At 42.4% G+C, this 22,833-nt stretch overlaps 1 protein-coding gene across 3 annotated transcripts in view; it reads left to right on the top strand.

The window, feature by feature from the left end:
- LOC138962836 (malonyl-CoA decarboxylase, mitochondrial-like) overlaps positions 1-16,808 on the top strand; it is a 46,974-nt gene extending 30,166 nt beyond the window's left edge. For all 3 annotated transcript variants that reach the window (XM_070334796.1, XM_070334797.1, XM_070334795.1), the window contains exons 5-10: positions 439-597; positions 2,719-2,883; positions 3,217-3,370; positions 8,874-9,032; positions 11,338-11,574; positions 14,098-16,808. In XM_070334796.1, the coding sequence (XP_070190897.1) occupies positions 439-597; positions 2,719-2,883; positions 3,217-3,370; positions 8,874-9,032; positions 11,338-11,574; positions 14,098-14,336 (1,113 nt within the window). In that variant the 3' untranslated portion in view covers positions 14,337-16,808. The remainder of the gene's footprint in view (positions 1-438; positions 598-2,718; positions 2,884-3,216; positions 3,371-8,873; positions 9,033-11,337; positions 11,575-14,097) is intronic.
- Positions 16,809-22,833: the final 6,025 nt, after the last annotated feature.

Genomic DNA, 22,833 nt, shown 5'->3' with positions numbered 1-22,833 from the left:
TTTTTCTTATATGTGACCCTCCACCACAAAATGAGTCACATGTCACCTCGCGCGGTTCTGCGCTAGGCTTAACATAAGCCCGGGGAGTGTCTGGTAACAGTGTGAGGGTCACCTTAGTCACAGGCTTATAACTCAAACAGTTTTCGCTCTTTTCTAAAACGGTTTTCACCACTGGATAGAGCACAACAAATTCTTTAGGAAAATGTAAACATATGAAAATATGCAAAGGTGACATGCGACGTATTTCGTGGTGGAGGGTCACATATTCTCTTTGATGGATGTCTTAGGGAGGCAATACAAAGGAGTCCATATGGGACACAGAGAAAGGTTGGAAAGCTAGGGCCTCTGAACATGCATTGTCGATAAGAGTTCTTTATTTTCAACCCTTCAACAATATTTGCTTGTTGAGTATGTGTTCTTTTTTTTCTGTGTTGGCAGGGTTGTATAGGTGGCAGCACACTTACAAGCGAGCTGGACACAGTCAATTTCTATGCTCTCAACCGGTTGCTACGGGAACTGCTGACCTTGTGGTTTGCTGTAGGGTTCCTTGAACTTCAGAGGGTCACCTGGACCTCGCCCTGTGATATAGTGCAAAAAGTAAGAAAGAGAGAGGGAGGATATAATTATGTGTGTGTATACAATGTATGTGTGCATTTTGAAATCTGGATACGTTTTTTTGGTTATTTATTATACAAATCCTTCAGCGTTTGGGGTCCCCCAGACCCCCCTTAACATTCTTCAGGATTCATGACATTTTTCACTCCCACCCGTGACAATGCATGTGTGCATGCATACGTGTGTGTGTGTGTATGTGTGTGTGTGTGTGCATGCATAGATGTTTGTGTGTGTGTGTGTGTGTGTGTGTGTGTGTGTGTGTGTGTGTGTGTGTGTGTGTGTGTGTTCAGCATACATGCACACACTATGCGTGTGTGGATAAAGGTGTCTACGTTGAAATAGTCTGTGGTCTCTTATGAGATCTACAAAGAAGCAATGTTGAAAATAAGATCCTCAGCGAGAGGGAGTTTAGACATGGAAAGCATGCCTCAATAAACTTTTTTATAGGTTTCAGTCTGTCTGTCTGTGTGATATGAGCTTTATTTCTCTTCTTGTCCCCATCCCTGTATGTGGCAGAAGGTGATGTGTTTCTGTGGGAACAAAGAAATGAAGGCTTGATGCTAGGCTCTGATCCTATTGTACATCATGCACATGACTTTCTATTTGTTTACTGATTCGTTGATTTTTTGATAAGGCGCTTACAACTATGGAAGAATTAGCGCCATATAATACCCTTTTTACATTTAGTCAAGTTTTGACTAAATGTTTTAACATAGAGGGGGGAATCGAGACGAGGGTCGTGGTGTATGTGTGTGTGTCTGTGTGTGTGTGTAGAGCGATTCAGACTAAACTACTGGACCGATCTTTATGAAATTTGACATGAGAGTTCCTGGGTATGATATCCTCAGACGTTTTTTTCATTTTTTTTATAAATGTCTTTGATGACGTCATATCCGGCTTTTCGTGAAAGTTGAGGCGGCACTGTCACGCTCTCATTTTTCAACCAAATTGGTTGAAATTTTGGTCAAGTAATCTCCGACGAAGCCCGGACTTCGGTATTGCATTTCAGCTTGGTGGCTTAAAAATTAATTAATGACTTTGGTCATTAAAAATCTGAAAATTGTAAAAAAAATATTTTTTTTATGAAACGATCCAAATTTACGTTCATCTTATTTTCCATCATTTTCTGATTCCAAAAACATATAAATTTGTTATATTTGGATTAAAAACAAGCTCTGAAAATTAAAAATATAAAAATTATGATCAAAATTAAATTTTCGAAATCAATTTAAAAACACTTTCATCTTATTCCTTGTCGGTTCCTGATTCCAAAAACATATAGATATGATATGTTTGGATTGAAAACACGCTCAGAAAGTTAAAACGAAGAGAGGTACAGAAAAGCATGCTATCCTTCTCAGCGCAACTACTACCCCGCTCTTCTTGTCAATTTCACTGCCTTAGCCATGAGCGGTGGACTGACGATGCTACGAGTATACGGTCTTGCTGCGTTGCATTGCGTTCAGTTTCATTCTGTGAGTTCGACAGCTACTTGACTAAATGTTGTATTTTCGCCTTACGCGACTTGTTAGTATTATTATCATCTTCTTTTCATACCTTTTTCGTTCCGTGCTTCTTTTGCTTTTTGTTTTTCTTTGTGTTTGTTTGTTTTTCCTGAAGAAGCCCGCCTAAGCAAAAACTTGATTTAGTATTGTATGTGCTGTCCTTGTATTAGTGAGGCTGTCCTTGTATTGGTAAGTACAGAATTACCAATACAAGGACAGCCTCACTAATACATTGTAGGACAGCACATACAATACTAAATCAAGTTTTTGCTTATGAGCGCTTCTTGGTAAGTACAGACTTTGACAGGTGCTGTGGCGGGGTGGTAAGATGTTGTCCTCTTAATCGGAAGGTCGAGGGTTCGAATCCCGGCTGCGGCCGCCTGGTGGGTTAAGTGTGGAGATTTTTCCGATCTCCCAGGTCAACTTATGTGCAGACCTGCTAGTCAGTGGCTTATCCCCCTTCGTGTTACACGCAAGCACAAGACCCGTAAAATTCCACTCGTGCAAAAACACGAGTGTACGTGTGAGTTTCAGAACGCAGAAGAATAAGAAGAGTACACAATTCTTTTGTTTCTTATTATTGTTTTTATTTTGTCAGATTTCAGATTATGAAGCCGTACATCCCATTCGCAGCTGGACAGACCTGAAGCAGAGAGTGGGGGCGTACAGACGATGCTACACGTTCACACATCACAGCATGCCCAGGGAACCAGTGGTGGTCCTGCACACTGCACTCACCTCGGAAATCTCTAGCAATATACATGTGAGTAAGTGGGTGATGTTGCTTTTTTTGTTTTTTGTTTTTTGTTGTCATCAAAATTGTTTTTGTGTGGAAACTGTTGTAAATGGTGTATAAGAGATAGTCTGTTATTGATTTTACAATCTGACAAGTCCGATCTCCTAGGTCGACAAGAAAATACCCAACATGGATCCCCTAGAAGGGAGTATGATTGCCTAAAACGGCAGAGTAAAAAGGCCAAACATTAAATTAAGTCCACTCATGCAAAATCATGAGTGTATGAGGGAGTTTGAGTGAATCAATTTCATTGAATAGATAACCTGCAGTGTCTGTTTTTGATTTTTCTTCCCCCACCAGTCCATCATCCACAACCCTCGTTTCCGTGCCAACACGCCAGAGTCTGAATCTACGAGTACGCAGCAGAACAGGAATCCCAGTGCTTTTGACGAGGAAGAGGACCCGTCACAAATTACCACGGCTGTGTTCTATTCCATAACATCTACACAGAAAGGTCTGTTGGTGGGATTGAGTGATGGGGATAGTTTCAGATGACTTCAGTAGACGGGCGCAGTGGCTTAGTGGATAAGACACCGGCCTCCGAAGCGGAAGGTCGTGGGTTTCGAATCCCCACTGGGGCGGGGATGTAGCTCAGTCGGTAGCGCGCTGGATTTGTATCCAGTTGGCCGCTGTCAGCGTGAGTTCGTCCCCACGTTCGGCGAGAGATTTATTTCTCAGAGTCAACTTTGTGTACAGACTCTCCTCGGTGTCCGAACACCCCCGTGTGTACACGCAAGCACAAGACCAAGTACGCACGAAAAAGATCCTGTAATCCATGTCAGAGTTTGGTGGGTTATAGAAACACGAAAATACCCAGCATGCTTCCTCCGAAAACGGCGTATGGCTGCCTAAATGGCGGGGTAAAAAACGGTCATACACGTAAAATTCCACTCGTGCAAAAAACACGAGTGTACGTGGGAGTTTCAGCCCACGAACGCAGAAGAAGAAGAATCCCCACTGCACCTGGTGGGCTAAGGGTGGAGATTTTTTCGATCTCCCAGGTCAACGTATGTGCGAACCTGCTTTTTCCGTAGCCCCCTTCATGTGTACAAGCAAGCACAAGATCAAGTGCACACAAAAAAGATCCTGTAATCCAGGTCAGAGTTGGGTGGATTATAGAAACACGGAAATACCCAGCATGCATCCCCCGAAAGCGTAGTATTGCTGCCTGAACGGCAGGGTAAAAACGGTCATCAGCGTAAAAATCCACTCGTGCAAAAAACTCGTACACACGTGAAAAGTACACCAAAGTCAAAGTGTGGGTAAACAGGTCTGACAGAAGGATGAATTAGCAGACGAGTGTTTTGATGTACTGGTGGGCGATCAGTGGATGGCTGGACTGGTATCTACTTCCCAAGAGTTTTGTGTTTGGTATTGATTATTAAATGATGTAGCTGGTACAGCAGTCCCTCTCATGAACGGACACCCTTGGGCCATAGCAAAACTGTCCGTACATTGCAGGTGTCCGGTCACGGGAGGGGTGACCACACCACCCCCTCCCCCATACACTCACACAGAGACACACAAACAACAGGATTGAGTCTATATATGCTAATCACTTCTTGTGGCTACTAAACAATAAACTCCTAATACTTCTTTAAACGTTCTGTAAAAATGATTTGTATGAAAAGTGTTGAAAAGAAGAGATAAAATAAATGCTCAAGGCAGTGAACACACTCACCATGCACTGACATACGAAAGCAGCCACACAAACACAGCACAGAGGAGCGTGTGCAGATGCTTTGCAAGAATAAGCTTGAAACCCAGTTTGAATAAATAGCAGCAGATAGAGCTGCATGTCATAATCATGTAATTTATTTTCATCTTGTCTGGCTTTATTGACTGCATGCCGATCATGTGGCATGGCAGTGACTTTTCACTCTTCAGTCGGAAATACACTGTACATAACACAGCTCCCACTCTCCCTCACTAATGCCTACCCCAAGCCGTGACAACTGATGCTTGGAAATTGTGTGGAAGAGTACACCTCTCTATTTCTCTCCAATGCTCTTCCTGCTGACATGCAGTGACACCGGACACCCCACAGAGTTTAGCCAGCTACCCCTCCACCGCCCCCCCCCCCCCTCCCTCTCTCTCTCACTCCCTCCAGCCATGTACTGTTGGGCTGTGGCCAGAGAGGTCAGCTCCAACTGTTCACTCAGAGCAAAACCAGTTGACTGTGTCGTAACTTTTGACACAGCAAGACAACTGAAGGGTTCACAGATTCATGGATTAGGCAACCGACTCACTGGTCAAGGCTGAGGGGAAACAAGAGTATCTTGTCAATGAAAGAGGTTACACACAGACACACGATGCTGAGAACTGTGGCCGGTTTTTCACTCTCTTTCGCTCAGGACCTTCATCGACTGTGGTTTCTGTTGTTTACGTCCAACAGACAAGAATAAAGAGCACAGTGCAGTTTCACGTTGGCATCTTCGCATGTACTCCACTCCTGACCAAAACTACCCCCCCCCCCCCCCTCCTGATGGGTACAGGTGCACTCAAGTTACCAGTGACTGTCGTCACGCCATTGCGGCTGTGATCTTTGCACCAAGAGCCGGACTGTTCTGTTATCGATTTTGTTGTGGTGAAAATTTGACGATGGTCTGTCCGTACATTGGAGGTATGACCTGCTGTTGGGACCGAAAACGAGTGTCCGTGTCCACGTTTTGCAGGTGTCCGTTTAAGGGGGGGCAAATATAGAAGGAAAACACTCCGTGCCGAGCAAATGTGTCCGTACATGTCAGGTGTCCGCTCACGCCGGGGGCCGTACATTGCAGGGACTGCTGTATGTGGTTGAGTGAGTGAGCAACTGGTTTAAACAATACAGTAAAACCTGCATCTAGCGGACCCTTATTTCGGCGGACACCTTAGCATAACGGACAATTCAAGTGAGGACGGATGTATTTTACTCTCAAAAACACCTTAAAAGAGCGAACACCTCAAAGGCGCGGACGCGGACACCCTTTTTTGGTTCCGATTGGGTTCGTTACTTGTCAACAACAGACAAACCCTCGAAGCAGACAGCTTTTAGCAGACGCTGGTCTGCCATCTTGGTGCTGCAAATACAATCTCGCTGGCGATGTGAACGCACGAGAAGCTTATTTTGTAAGCCAATGACAGCACTTGAAAGAAGTTGATTTTTGTATGGTGCACGCTCATTGGTCGATGCCGTGAACTCACAAACATTTCGGGTTTCTACTTTCTGTACTGTGATGCATCTTCGTCTCATCCTTCGTCTTCGTCTCATCATGCCAAAACGAAAAATTGTGACTTTAGAAGAGAGAGTCGATGTCATAAAGACCGTTCGAAAAGTTGCTGATGAGCTGAATTGCGGAAAAACTCAAATTTCCAACATAAAAGCTGATCGAACACAAATTCTCAGTCAGTGGGACTCCGGTGCCAGATCGACGGCAAAATGTGTTAAGAGAAGAAAAACAACCTATGATGAGTTGAACGAAGAACTCTTCGAGTGGTTTTCAACAGCTCGATCAAAGAATCTTCCAGTGAATGGCCCATTGCTTCAGATAAGAAACCGATTGCACCTCTCTCTCTCTCTCTCTCTCTCTCTCTCTCTCTCTCTCTCTCTCTCTCTCTCTCTCTCTCTCTCTCTCTCTCTCTCTCTCTCTCTCTCTCTCTCTCTCTCCCAAACAAACAAAACTTGAGGGCTTCAAAACTTTGAGTTTTAATAATCACTGTGGCAAAAAAGAATCAGTGACTGTTGGGTTTTTTTTCCAAAAAAATGTTGGCGCATTCATATTCATAAGAAAGGACACCTTGCTACAAAGGACAGTGGCAAGGCTCCCCAAGAGCGTCCTTTGCTCACAGATTTTACTGTATTATTATAACCGTTTACATATTCATGAAGTTTACACACATTTTTGACTCACATGCGAAGCAAAAGTGAGTCTATGTACTCACCCGAGTCATCCGTCCGTCCGTCCGTCCGGACGTCCGTCCGGAAAACTTTAACGTTGGATATTTCTTGGACACTATTCAGTCTATCAGTACCAAATTTGGCAAGATGGTGTATGATGACAAGGCCCCAAAAAACATACATAGCATCTTGACCTTGCTTCAAGGTCAAGGTCGCAGGGGCCATAAATGTTGCCTAAAAAACAGCTATTTTTCACATTTTTTACATTTTCTCTGAAGTTTTTGAGATTCAATACCTCACCTATATATGATATATAGGGCAAAGTAAGCCCCATCTTTTGATACCAGTTTGGTTTACCTTGCTTCAAGGTCAAGGTCACAGGAGCTCTTCAAAGTTGGATTGTATACATATTTTGAAGTGACCTTGACCCTGAAGTATGGAAGATAACTGTTTCAAACTTAAAAATTATGTGGGGCACATGTTATGCTTTCATCATGAGACACATTTGGTCACATATGATCAAGGTCAAGGTCACTTTGACCCTTATGAAATGTGACCAAAATAAGGTAGTGAACCAGTAAAAGTGACCTTGTCTCATGGTAGAAAGCCAATAAGCACCATTGTACTTCCTATGTCTTGAATTAACAGCTTTGTGTTGCATGACCTTGGATGACCTTGACCTTGGGTCAAGGTCACATGTATTTTGGTAGGAAAAATGTGTAAAGCAGTTTTTAGTGTATGATGTCATTGCTAGGTTTAGTTATTTGACCTTGATCCTGAAGATCAAGGTCATGTAAAGGTCAAGGTCAAGCATGTGAGTCGTATGGGCTTTGCCCTTCTTGTTGAATATGAAAACAGTAACAAGCCTACGTCTTATAGTGTGGGAGAAACACACTCAATTATCTTTAATTATCAGCCTTTTCTTTGCTGATTCATCTATTTACACGGGAGGAACATGCAGCTATTATCTGATTCATTTGCCAGTTTATTCTCCACTGAACTGACTTGTTGATTCATTTATTCATCTCATTTTGTCAGTTATACTTATTCATTCATTCATTAAAGATAATATACCTAAGGCGCCATTTTGGAAAGTTTTCTGCCGATTTGGACCTTCAAAAGTTCAAGGGACATTTGCTGTACTGTAATTTAGAAACACATGCAATGATTTGCTGAAAACTGCTCGGAAACTTTGCCAATTATAAGACCTTGCATAATAATAATAATAATAATAAAGTGTATTTATATTGCGCCTATCCCTTACAAAAAACAAAAATATTTGGCTCTAAGCGCATTACAACATGTGTAGGGACTTGGTACAATCAAGTCTGACAAATACAATAACACAATATACAGTCGGTCTCTTGGGTAAAAAAGGGAAAAGCAGCTTCGACATTTAAACACTGCTACTAAAAAATCCTCTAACAATGCATACTGCTTTACAATATAAAATATGCATTTATGTATAAATAGGAATTTGAAAAGGTTCTTATGATAAAAACTAACTAGCGAACGACGAAGAAGAAGAAGAATAAAACTATCAATGTCAATGTATAACAAGTCATTCAACGTAAATGGCTAAAGAACAACAACAAAGCAATGATGATAAAACAGTTATACTCAATGGCTAATAACGAGGCAGAACTAAATAGTATCGACACAAGATTAAAACAAAACATATTCCTGGAGACACATTTATACATGTATCAAATAATCAATATACAAAATGCATGTTGTTGTCATCTATTTAACTCCCAAAACAAACTCTGTAGCTCTCAGCTCAATTTCAAATCTGTATCTCTAGGAAAAGCACATGAAATACTCAGGGTCGAAAGGTAGGACAAAAACTATGACTCTCACAAAAAGTTGTCACAATGAGAATTACAGTCTGGGATTCCTACTCAAAACACAGCCGTTTTCAATTTGAGTAACTCAGCACTAAAACATTTATCTTTAGGTATTCCTGGTGTGTGGTCACATATTTACAACCCCCAACTTGATATGTATAGCTCTTCTTGTTAGATATAATCACTTTAAAAGACTGAAAGATCCGGACATTAACCCTTTAATATGTGTGCAGGACTTCAAGGTGTGGAGCTGGGGAATTACCTGATAAAGAGCGTGGTCCGGCAGTTGCAGAGCGAGTTCCCTCACCTGTCCCAATTCTCCTCCCTCTCCCCCATACCTGGCTTCAGAGACTGGCTCGTTAGGCAGATTAACTCACAACTACAGCGTTCAGGTGAGTCTAAGAGGTTGTGGGAGGTATAATTGTGGCCGAAAGAGAGGGGTAGGGTGTCGGGGTGAGTTGTTATAGTTTCTGGAATCTCATTGGAAGCAGTAGTGTTGTTCGAAAAACTTTTATTCTGGATTTAATTGGTTTCAAGGCAAATTTCGTGCTCTCATCACCTTAATTTAACTTTTATTCTGGATTTAATTGGTTTCAAGGCAAATTTCGTGCTCTCATCACCTTAATTTAACTTACTTTCCTCCTGATGAGCTAAATATCATTGCTACCGTTTCCAACCATGTGAAAGACAGTTACCTCCCTTCACCAGATATTGTGTAACAGGTGTTTAACACTATTGTGACTAGCACTGCCACGGCGTTTACGTCCTGCCTGCCCAAGCTTGCCACCAAGAAACTTCCCAAAAATCAGTAACTGTAAAGAAATCTGTCTAGCAAGCTTGAATTAAGTCCAATCACCACCAAATTTTGTGTACTAATTCAAAAATGGATGCCCAGTTCAGTCGTGCTATTTATAAGTTTGTCACGCGATTTGTTTTAGCAAAGGGGGGTGAAAGGGGGGTGAAAGGGGGATAATTTGTGTTTTTTAACGTTTTTTTGTGTGTGTTTTATTTTCTACTGCTTTTTTTAAAAGTTATTTTTTAACAGAAAGTATTATAAATAATGTTATAACCAAACAAGGTGTAAAACCTATGAATTAGCTGAAATATTGTTAACATTGTACACAGAAATAAGGAGACAGTACAAAGAAAAAAACAAGCAAATCACGCATTCACTCACAGCATCCTGACTCAAATGAAACAAAACTGTAGATCTAACACTCACCAAATGATGTCTAGGTAATCCATATTGAATATAAGTCACATTTTCACAACAAAGTACCAACTGTACACCTATGAACAATTCCAAAAGGATTTGAAGGCTCCAGCCATCCATTGTTATCAGTGCTGCCACGCACCCATAGCTCGATTCCGAGATACATGTTCGTCTAGCAGTATCACCGCCAACCACGTGTAGTTTGCCGACTCGTACTAGCAACAACGGGACTGTTTCTTCCTCACTTTCACTGCTTGTATCGCTTTCGTGAGGCGAAAACGATACGTCCGAATCATGCTCTACGGGATCCTCTAGGTCCAACATCCGGAGAATCTCCTCCCGAGACAAGGCTCGCCTTTGATTCATTTTTTTTCCTCAAAAACGCACACAAATCAGGCGGATTTGCAAATGGCAGAAGGGGACGCCAAGTGTATCAAGGGAAACAACTCAATTTATTTGCAAGCTTCAAAAACCGGGAAGCAATCACGAGTCGTGTACCCTCTATGGCTGGTACTGAAAAATGCGCTTCCCGTCCATGGGCGTGTCAGCGCTGGTACTGATTTATCAGTGTCCCGTCGCGAAAGTGTTAAAAGAAATGAATTGAGACTGCATACTTTACAAAAATGTTAATAAGTTTGCAGGCTCGTTACTCTTCATCTCTCTGATTTTGTGAAATGTCCAGGCTTTGGGTAAACAGTGTTACCCCCCCTTTGAGACCAGGCCCCATTTTAAGACGCCCTCCCTTTTAAGACCTTGTTTTCTGACTTGCTGTTTAAAGGTGGTCGTCTACATTTTTGCTTTTTTTCAATAATCTTATGGTTAGATTTCGCTAAAAAAGTTATGTCAGATGATGAATGAACTATGGGGAAAAAAGTTATAGAAAAAAATATATATGTAACATTTTTTTATTTTTCGGTAGCGTGACTCACGCTTCGAATATTTTGTTTTCTGTTTGCTGAGAACATGTGCTTTGCCTAAAAATACTGACCAATCAAATTCATGTCACTGTGCTTATAGCCACGCCCAAACAAGTGCAGCAACAGTTTGACACTGGAGCGCTGTCCACGCTTTTTTTTAAACGCACGAAATGCACGGGATTTGAGAGGAGTTTTGCGCTTGGCATTTTCCAAATAAGGATATCCTACTATGAATACTACGCTGGAATACTACAATGAATTTTGAAACGGCTACACTGGCTTCGTCTTTCCTGATCGAAAGGGGGTGTATTGTTGATATTTGTAGATAATAGACTCTGCATTTTAATGGTCAAATGGCGATTTCGGTATAAAAATGTAGACAAGGACCTTTAAAACCTTTGTAAATTTACCTCCATTTTAAGACCCCCTCCTTTGTTCAGATTTTTGGAGGTCTTAAAGAAGGGATTCCACTGTATTCATCTCTTGAGCGAAATAACACCTGATGTTTATGGTCTCGCAACAGTTCTGTGCATTTTCTTCATATGCTTGACAAATTATTCTGTGCAGATATAGGTGAGGAGGATTCCGGGAAGCCTTTACTAAGTCAGTCTGAAATCCAGTCTCTGAAAAATGTCCGGCAGTCTCAGAACGCCTCAGCGCTAGAGACCTTCAAGCGTTTTGTACAGTCCAACCAGTGGTTGGCGCGACAAGACACTGTGGAAGCTGTGAAGGGGGCGCTGCTTCGTTTGTGTGCCAGGTACCTGTACCTTGAGAAACGGAGAGGCCTGGCGTTTAATCCTGTTGGTAAGTCAAAGTGGGTGCCTGAGATAAAGGGAGGGAGGGAGGGAGGGAAAATGACAATGTCATTTAGCAGACATGGGATTCTTCCGTAAATTTACGGAATTCCGTAAATTTTTAGGCTCCAGGGATCATTCTTGAGATTCGTGCAAATCCGCTGAGAAAATGTTGGGGTATATGTAGGTATAGACCCAAGTTTTTCGGCCGGTCCGCTGATCGCGACGCTCCATTCCATACTATTCTTGAACGGTTGGTTCCTAAAACGGTCAGACTGTTGCTGGTCGATCCGTATGGGAACGCGCTCTTTGTCTCCTACAGTCACCGTTTCAACGTAGCTATCGGGGATTCAGTATAAGCATACTGTATGAGAATGATTCGGCGCCATTTTTACATCGCTTCGAGCCACCTGCCAAAATGATGAGGAAGCTAAAGCGAGACGAAACCGTTCTAGCCCCGGGAAATTGACCAGCAAAAGTACAAGAAAAATCTCTGGAGATTCGACTGGCTCGATGAAGTTGTATCATTGAGCTGGAAAGACGAGAAAGGCCAGAAGACACAAGACGTGAAACTGAAAGTTGGCGATGCTTTTGCTAAAATCAACTTGCCGGGAAAAGCTCAGTGCACTTTGTGCAACGATGTTATCAACTACGGCTCCAATGGAAAGACTGCCCTCAAAAGCCACTTGAAAAGCAACAAGCACCTGACTATCCTGAAAACCCAGTCGGGTAATCAGTCACTGGGGTCGTTTGGCACCGACAAGGTAAGAACATTGAAACCACAACGTCACACGCCACCACCCCCCCCCCCCGGCCTCTTTCTCTCTCTCTCTCTCTCTCTCTCTCTCTCTCTCTCTCTCTCTCTCTCTCTCTCTCTCTCTCTCTTCTCTCTCTCTCTCTCTCTCTCTCTCTCTTTTTTTCTCCTCCTTATTTTGAGTCTTAGCGTAAAATTAATTTGAGAAACATGGGAAGGAAGAGAAGGGGGGGGGGGGGGGGGGGGGGGGGGGGGGCTATGATTAAGCTGAAATATGCATTTCAGGGCCATTTTTGTGTCTCTAAAACACTAAAAACCTTCAGCTTCTGGGGGCTTCGACCCCAGATCCCGACCAGGGGCGTTGCCCCTGGACCCTACTGGGGGCCTTCTGCGGCCCCCAGACCCCCACCTTCTTTTTCCTTAATTATCACTTTTTCTGAATCCCATGTCTGTTTAGGAAAAATGACAATGTCATTTTGTTATGTAACGAGGGGATAAGAATAAGCATGGGTATGCCTTTTTGCATCTGCATGCCCTCGATCACCCTAAAGAGGGACTCATCTTCTAAAAAAAAAAAAAAGGTTTAGAGAGAGAGAGATAGTTTTTATGATCTTGTATGTGTGATACTGATAGATTTAACTGCTGTTGTTAGTGTTATTTTGGCAATGTTTGCACAATATTTGCTAGTTGAGTGCTTGACCTGAGTAGGTAAAATAGAGGGGAAAAAAAGGTTGAGGGGATACGATTATGACTTTTCATAGATTCAACTGATTGTGATGAGTGATTTTTGAGTCACTTGAGAAAAAGTGACTCTATGTAATCGGTCAGTGTTAGTCTGTCCGGCCGGCCGTCCGGCCGGCCGTCCGTAGACACCACCTTAACGTTGGACTTTTCTCGGAAACTATCAAAGCGATCGGGCTCATATTTTGTTTAGTCGTGACCTCCAATGACCTCTACACTTTAACGATGGTTTCGTTGACCTTTGACCTTTTTCAAGGTCACAGGTCAGTGTCAAAGGAAAAATTAGACATTTTATATCTTTGACAAAGTTCATCGGATGTGATTGAAACTTTGTAGGATTATTCTTTACATCAAAGTATTTACATCTGTAGCCTTTTACGAACGTTATCAGAAAAACAAGGGAGATAACTAGCCTTTTCTGTTCGGCAACACACAACTTAACGTTGGGCTTTTCTCGGAAACTATAAAAGTGACCGGGCTCAAATTTTATGTGAACGTGACTCATTGTGTTGTGAATAGCAATTTCTTCCTGTCCATCTGATGCCTCATATAATATTCAGAACTGCGAAAGTGACTCGATCGAGCGTTTGCTCTTCTTGTTTTTATGAGTGTTTGAAAGCGAAAAGGTGGGTCAAATTATGTTTGTGGTAGAATTTTCAGCCGTAGGCCTAGGAACCTGTAATTAATTTTGGCACTATTCTGATCAGGGAGTGTGTTTGTGAGTGCGTGCATGCATGTGTGTATATGTATGTGTGTGTGTATGGGTGTGCATGCATTTGTGCGTGTGTGTGTGTGTGTGGTTGCACTAGTGTGTGTGCGCATGAAGGTGTGTTGTGTCAAAGTATTTATTTCTTCTTGCACGGTTTACTTTTGTGCTGGAGAGATGGGTGCTAAGAGAGAGGGGACAAGATCATTTTCCTGGAGACAAAACCAAGATTTTTAACTGAGCTATTTAAAGTTCAACATTCCGGAAATCAGAAGACAAAAGACGTGTTTCGAAGCTATGTAAGTTTGATTGTATTCTGTTTCTTTCTACAGCCAACTTTCACCTTACAAACGGTGCAGTGTTGTGGCGAATCAACTTCCTTGCCGACACATCCATCCGAGGGCTAAACCAGTCGTGCGGCCTGATGGTCAACTACCGCTACTATCTCTCCGACACGAAGAGCAACAGTCAGAATTACCTTCTCCACCATACTATCCCCGCCTCTCCGACAGTCTTGGAACTGTTACGCAGTGAACTGTCACCGTCTCCAGCTCAGAACGGTGATAGGTGATAGTGCGGGGAGATAGCTCTGAATCTGACAGAATTTTCTGTGAATTTTTCCAGGAGGAAATGACTGATACATTTATGGGTGTGAATTTGAATTGAACTGGTGGCAGTCCAAGACAAATACAACTGAAGTACATTGATTCAGAATGGGGAATGGTGTTACTGTTTGAAAACAGTATGTATAAATAGAGAATACTACATGGCTTGCTGTGTCGTACCAGATTTACACGAGTTATTTTTTTAAATATTGAACTGCGAGCGAAAGCGAGCTGTTCACTATTTGAAAAAGCAACGAGTGTAAATCTGGTATGACACAACAAGCCATGTAGTATTTTGTTTATCCTGCATACTGTACTTACGTGTATTTTACTGAAAATGTCTTGCAGACGAGGCAGCTAAATTGAAGACGCTTGTTTTGGAACCTCGATCTCTTATAAAGCCTCGTGCAATCTATTACGTCAAAGCAAAGAAACGTCACTCTGAAAGTGTGGCGTGACGTGTTAGTTCTAAAGATTCATCGAGGGTAATTAGCGAACGCAATTTTTGTTTCTATAATGACGTTTGTCTCGGTGACTTTGGCATCATAAGCAGTGAATAAACAGGCCCCTGCCAGACTTGCTTGACATGACCTCATTTACATGATATACACACGTGTGATTTGAACGATTATTATCTCACGGGTTTCTCTCTCACGTATGTAGGATAATCTGTAGTCTGTTTGGAAATGTGTGAGGTGATGCATATACTCCCCCCGCGGGTTAGAGGGAAGAATTTACCCGATGCTCCCCAGCATGTCGTAAGAGGCGACTAACGGATTCTGTTTCTCCTTTTACCCTTGTTAAGTGTTTCTTGTATAGAATATAGTCAATGTTTGTAAAGATTTTAGTCAAGCAGTATGTAAGAAATGTTAAGTCCTTTGTACTGGAAACTTGCATTCTCCCAGTAAGGTAATATATTGTACTACGTTGCAAGCCCCTGGAGCAATTTTTTGGTTAGTGCTTTTGTGAACAAGAAACAATTAACAAGTGGTTCTATCCCATCTCCCCGCTTTTCCCGTCGCGATATAACCTTGAACGGTTGAAAACGACGTTAAACACCAAATAAAGAAAGATGCATATACTGAGCCATGGAATGTGAATTCCAGTTGCATTTATTTGGGATCAGGACCCGTCTTCTTCTTCTTCTTCTTCCAAGTCATGCGAACGGGGTCCTTTTGGACATTTCAAGTTCAGCGAGTGGAGTTTTTGGTAGACTGGTGCAAAATGGAGTGTTTTGTGTATGTGTGTGTGTTTTGAATGTATGAAGTCATTTATTTCTGTTCGTAGAGTTCCTTCCCTTTTTTGTGTTTCCCTCCATATTCTTTTCAAATCTTGTTTGTTCCGTGTTGCGTCTGCTCTTTGTTGCCTTTTGTGTTTGTTTGTTCCTGATGAAGCTTACATAAGCGAAAATTCGTATTGTCTTGTGCTGTTCTTGTATCGGTGAGTACAGATATCTTTTGTTTTGAATTTTGTTCATCTCACCTCAGTCACTTGAATTGTTGTTTAGAAGTGGAGATATGATTACTATACAGTGGAAACATCCCTTTTGAGACCTTCTAAAATCTGAGAAAAAATCAGGTCATAAAAAGGAGGAGTCTTCTTCTTCTTCTTCTGCGTTCATGGGCTGAAACTCCCACGTACACGTGTTTTTTGCACGAGTGGAATTTTACGTGTATGACTGTTTTTTACCCCCCCATTTAGGCAGCCATACGCCGCTTTCGGAGGAAGCATGCTGGGTATTTTTGTGTTTCTATAACCCATCGAACTCTGACATGGATTACAGGATCTTTTTCGTGCGCACTTGGTCTTGTGCTTGCGTGTACACATGGGGGTGTTCGGACACCGAGGAGAGTCTGCACACAAACTTGACTCTGAGAAATAAATCTCTCGCCGAACGTGGGGACGAACTCACGCTGACAGCGGCCAACTGGATATAAATCCAGCGCGCTACCGACTGAGCTACTCCGGGAGGAGTCTTAAAATGGGGGGAAATTTACAGAGATTATGACAAAAAAATCTGAAAAAGCTGGTCTTAAAAGGGAGGAAGTCTTAATTTGGGGGTCTTAAAAGGGGGGTTCCACTGTATCATGATGGGAACTTTATGGATAATCAGGACGGTGTCTGCCTAAAGATGGCATGAAATCTGGCATAATTGTTCAGTGAATTGTTTCAGGAGAAATATGATCACTGCATCAAAGGATGTAAATCTTGGTACTGACTGATGATTTAGATTGATATGTTCCAGCTGAAAGATAGGACATGAAATTTGATACATGTATTGTGTGTGACATGAAACATTACTGATGATTTTGATTGATGTTTCAGTTGAACTATTAGGATTGATGCTTGAGCCCAAAGATATGACATGAAATCTGATACATGTTTTGTTACTCATGAAACATTTCAGAAGTAATTTATTAAATTATCCCAGGATGTGATTTTGTTGTGTATCTTTTTGGAATGGTGATTAGTGCTACTGCATGAAGATAGCTGACAACCTGACATAGTCTGAAATACTTAATTGTAGAGAAAAGAAAACAAACCACGTCAAGATACTGATATCTGTTTTTTACATTTAGTCAAGTTATGACTAAATGTTTTAACATAGAGGGGGAATCGAAACGAGGGTCGTGGTGTATGTGTGTGTGTGTGTGTGCGTGCATGCGTGCGTGCGTGCGTGCGTGCGTGTAGAGCGATTCAGACCAAACTACTGGACCGATCTTTATGAAATTTGACATGAGAGTTCCTGGGATTGATATCCCCGAACGTTTTTTTATTTTTTTTGATAAATGTCTTTTATGACGTCATATCCGGCTTTTCGTGAAAGTTGGGGCGGCACTGTCACGCTCTCATTTTTCAACCAAATTGGTTGAAATTTTGGTAAAGTAATCTTCGACGAAGCCCGGACTTCGGTATTGCATTTCAGCTTGGTGGCTTAAAAATTAATTAATGACTTTGGTCATTAAAAATCGGAAAATTGTAAAAAAAAAATAAAAAATTATAAAACGATTCAAATGTACGTTCATCTTATTTTCCATCATTTTCTGATTCCAAAAACATATAAATATGTTATATGTGGATTAAAAACAAGCTCTGAAAATTAAAAATATAAAAATTATTATCAACATTAAATTTTGGAAATCAATTTAAAAACACTTTCATCTTATTCCTTGTCGGTTCTTGATTCCAAAAACATATAGATATGATATGTTTGGATTAAAAACACGCTCAGAAAGTTAAAACGAAGAGAGGTATAGAAAAGCGTGCTATCCTTCTCAGCGCAACTACTAAACCGCTCTTCTTGTCAATTTCACTGCCTTTGCCATGAGCATGAGCGGTGGACTGACGATGCTACGAGTATACGGTCTTGCTGAAAAATTGCATTGCGTTCAGTTTCATTCTGTGAGTTCGACAGCTACTTGACTAAATGTTGTATTTTCGCCTTACGCGACTTGTTGTTTCGTATCGAGGGGGCATAGTATTTGTGAAATTATGACATTTCAAATTGAGTATCAAAAAAAAGTGAAAATTGAAGTGTTGCACTCAAGCCCATGTTTCTACTTTAGCGTCACATTATGTTGGCCTAATCTGGTGTGACGGCTCCATAAGAAATGTCATTGGGTTGAAGTTGAACAGATTGTCAAAGTGTTGCACAAGTTTCTACTTTAGCATCACATTATGTTGGCCTTATCTGGTGTGACGGCTCCATAAGAAGTGTCATTGGGTTGAAGTTGAACGGATTGAAGTCAAACTGAAGGTGCAATAGAACTATTCATGCATGTATGAAGGGTAGCAGTCGTCTGGTCTATACTGCACGCAAGAGCCAGCAAGGTGGCACCTGACCAACACTAAGCGGCAGTTTCTGGAAATAACGTTTTCAGTGCCTCAAAGGTGTGTTGTGTTTGTTCATGGCCATTGTGGCATTTGGAGAAAAGATGAAATGGTACATAACAAGCAAAGCAACAAGAAAAGAAGGAGAAACAAGAGGCGAAGCCTTCAAGGCTCACGTAAGAAATCGACAAACAGTAACACAAACTCAATCACTTCGTCACACATACACACACACACACACACACACACACACACACAGTAAGCGGCATAGGTGACACTGTGCAAGAAAGCGAGACACTAGATCTAGATCTGAATGGCCGATTTCGAAGAAAAAACTAGTCTCGGCCCGCTCGGCAAAATAACAATGACCGAGACTTTCAGTAATTCCTTCGCGTGACGTCTAACCCTCTTACGTCATAATGTGACGTCTTCAAATGTTGTGACTCTTCAAATGTTAAAGTTTCTACCACAGACATACATACATACATACATACGCACGCACGCACGCACGCACGCACGCACAGACAGACAGACAAAAGTTAGCATCGCATAGGCTACACTTACGTGAGCCAAAAACTAACGGTGTTTCTGCGTCTGTTTTTCTGTGAGTCAGTGTGTATTGACCAACTACTCTCTAGATAATTACTACAGCTCTTTGAACTTAAAGTGTGTGTGTGTGTGTGCATGCGTGCGTGTACCAGAGAGACACACTTTTAACAAAAAAAGAACAGACCAGTAAACAAACACCAATTTCTTTTTTTAAAATATTACATCATATACATCAGCACCTGTGACACTGCAATATTGTAGATCATTATTAAGCAAACATTTTACAAATACCATGGTGGTAACCGCTCCAACTGCCAACATGGTGGTACCTTGCAGCCTTCATATAAAACATTGCAGAGTAACTGCCAAACCTGTAAACATAATGATTCTTTTTATCCTGCTTCAGACGAAAGATATATATGAACTTCTTTTCGTGAACAAAAAAGATAACAATTAAGTAGATGTGCAACGCCAAGGCACTGCATACCCCAGCGAAAGACAAACCTCTCTCTCTCTCTCTCACTCTCTCAAACACACACACACACGAACACACACACATACACACACACACCCAAGTTACACACGTACACACGTACACACATACACTCACTCACACGCACTCACTCACTCTCTCACACACACTTCACTGTACTCACAAAACACACCCCCATACGCACATATAGACAGACGGACATACACACCTTTACAAACAAACACACATACACACACACATACACTTAAGCACACGCACAAACACAAACCAACCCTCTCTCTCTTTATCTCTTATACAAACAGACACACACCCACACAAACACACACACACACATGTACATACGCACGCATGTACGCACGCACACTGGCACCCACAGACACACACACACATTGACTCACACAAATCTCAAACACACAATACACACACTCATACGCACATACACGGTTGGCCTAGTGGTAAGGCGTCCGCCCCGTGATCGGGAGGTCGTGGCAGTTAGAACCCAGGCCGGGTCATACCTAAGACTTTAAAATTGGCAATCTACTGGCTGCTCCGCCTGGCGGCTGGCATTGCTATGGGGTTAGCGCATGCTAGGACTGGTTGGTCCGGTGTCAGAATAATGTGACTGGGTGAGACATGAAGCCTGTGCTGCGACTTCTGCCTTTTGTGTGGCGCACGTTATATCTCAAAGCAGCACCGCCCTGACAATTATGGAAACAAACAAACAAATACGCACATAGACAGACGGACACACACACCTTTACAAACAAACACATATACACACAAACATACACACAAACTCATGCACACACACATTCACACACACACACACACACACACACACACTCCGGTTGGTCCGGTGTCAGAATAATGTGACTGGGTGAGACATGAAGCCTGCGCTGCGACTTCTGTCTTGTGTGTGGCGCACGTTATATGTCAAAGCAGCACCGCCCTGATATGGCCCTTCGTGGTCGGCTGGGCGTTAAGCAAACAAACAAACAAACACCCCCACACACACACACACACACTGTACATACGCACGCACACACACACACACACACACATTGACTGACACAAATCTCATACACACATAACACACACTTCAGGGGCGGATCGATGGTTTGTAAGGGGGGGGGGGGGGGGCACTTTGAATCGAAAGTGAATGTGATGGGCGCGAAGCGCCCGAATTTGCTAGGGGGGTCCGGGGGCATGCCCCCCCCGGAAATTTTTTTTGCCTAAAGAAGCAAAATGGTGCCATCTGGTGCCATTTGAACTTAGAAATGGTCATAGAATCAGCATAGAAAAATCTTTTTTTTTTTCATCTTCTTTTTTTTTTCGAGGGGGGGGGGCACGTGCCCCACTGTGCCCCCCCCCTCGTCCGCCCCTGCACTTATACGCACATAGACCGGCACGGTTGGCCTAGTGGTAAGGCGTCCGCCCCGTGATCGGGAGGTCGTGGGTTCGAACCCCGGCCGGGTCATACCTAAGACTTTAAAATTGGCAATCTAGTGGCTGCTCCGCCTGGCGTCTGGCATTATGGGGTTAGTGCTAGGACTGGTTTGTCCGGTGTCAGAATAATGTGACTGGGTGAGACATGAAGCCTGTGCTGCGACTTCTGTCTTTTGTGTGGCGCACGTTATATGTCAAAGCAGCACCGCCCTGATATGGCCCTTCGTGGTCGGCTGGGCGTTGAGCAAACAAACAAACAAATACGCACATAGACAGTCGGACACACACACCTTTACAAACAAACACATATACACACTCATACACACACAAACATACACACAAACTCATGCACACACATTCACACCCACACACACTCTCTCTCTCTCTCAAACACACACACACACCAAGTCACACACACACACACACACACACACACACACACACACACACACACACTCACTCACACGCACTCACTCACTCTCTAACAAAAAACTTCATACACACAAAACACACACCCATACGCACATATGGACAGACGGACATGCACACCTTTACAAACAAACACACATACACGCACACACATACACTTATGCCCACACACACACTTACACACACACGAGTACAGACTCTTGCACGCGTGCGCACGCACACACACACACACACACACACACACACACACACACACACACACACACAAATACACACACACCACACACATACGAGTACAGACTCACACACACACACACACACACACACACACACACACACACACACACACACACACACACACACACACACACACACACAGTAACACTAACACATGTGCACAAAATGAACACAAACACACACACTGCGCGAGAGAGAAAGACTACAGGGAGGCATGACGTCATGATGCATTAATTGACGTCAAAGACTTTCGACCGTGACGTATTCTTCTTACGCGAGCTTTATCCATAGACTTGGAAACTACGGAATTTCTACCCGTCCAAAGCGGCCTGGGGTGGCGTTTGCTGAAAAAATGGGGGCGCCTATTTTACCCACCGTATTTTTGTTAGTATGGTCCCCATTTTTGGTGAACTTCCATCTCCAACTGTAGCACGTAGCCGGGCACAACGAATCCTTCTTTATCATGTATTATTCGGTGTGCACATTTCTCAAATCGATTACAGTATAGCGTTCACGGGATACCTCCAGCTTCGCTGGGATTAGAATAAACTGCTTAGAAAAAAGTGTAACCCTTCAACAATACGACAACAGTTACACACACATAATGATAATGAGGTAACTCATACAAGTGTTATATTTTCAGCCCTCCTAGAAAATATTATGGACATTAAATGCAACAAAATGATTCAGAATAATATAATACATGTGTGCACAAACTTTTTTGTTTTTTCTAAGACCGTTTTGTCAAACTGGAATTTGCATGAATACCTTACACCCATGTTGTGAAATTACAAAAGCTGGACAGGATAGTTTGCTTACAAGTCTGAATCACTGCACTGTTTCTGTAAATCCTTTACCTGTTGAGTTGAGCTCCCAGAAGCACGAGTGCTATAGCTATATATGGCTCTGTACACTCAGAAGCTTGACATTTCTAAAAAAAAGAGATAGAATTTTTTTTTTTAGTTTTGATTTTGATTTGTGCATGTTACTATAAGTGAACAGCTCAGATCATGGGTCATTTTAACACCTTCACATTTAAATGCTTATTTTATAGCCATCCATTGAATTGAGAAGAAAACAAAGCATACTAACCTGCAAAGCATGAATCAAACAATTAAGTAGATGTGCAACGCCAAGGCACTGCATACCCCAGCGAAAGACAAACCTCTCTCTCTCTCTCTCTCTCTCTCTCTCTCTCTCTCTCTCTCTCTCTCTCTCTCTCTCTCTCTCTTTCTCTCTCTCTCTCTCTCTCTCTCTCTCTCTCTCTCTCTCTCTCTCTCAAACACACACACACGAACACACACACACACCCAAGTTACACACGTACACACATACACACTCACTCACACGCACTCACTCACTCTCTCACGCACACTTCACTGTACACACAAAACACACCCCCATACGCACATATAGACAGACGGACATACACACCTTTACAAACAAACACACATACACACACACATACACTTACGCAC

The sequence above is a fragment of the Littorina saxatilis genome, linkage group LG3, assembly GCF_037325665.1.
Source record: "Littorina saxatilis isolate snail1 linkage group LG3, US_GU_Lsax_2.0, whole genome shotgun sequence".
Classification (NCBI taxonomy): Eukaryota; Metazoa; Mollusca; class Gastropoda; order Littorinimorpha; family Littorinidae; genus Littorina; species Littorina saxatilis.
This window is presented reverse-complemented; position numbering and strand designations above follow the sequence as displayed.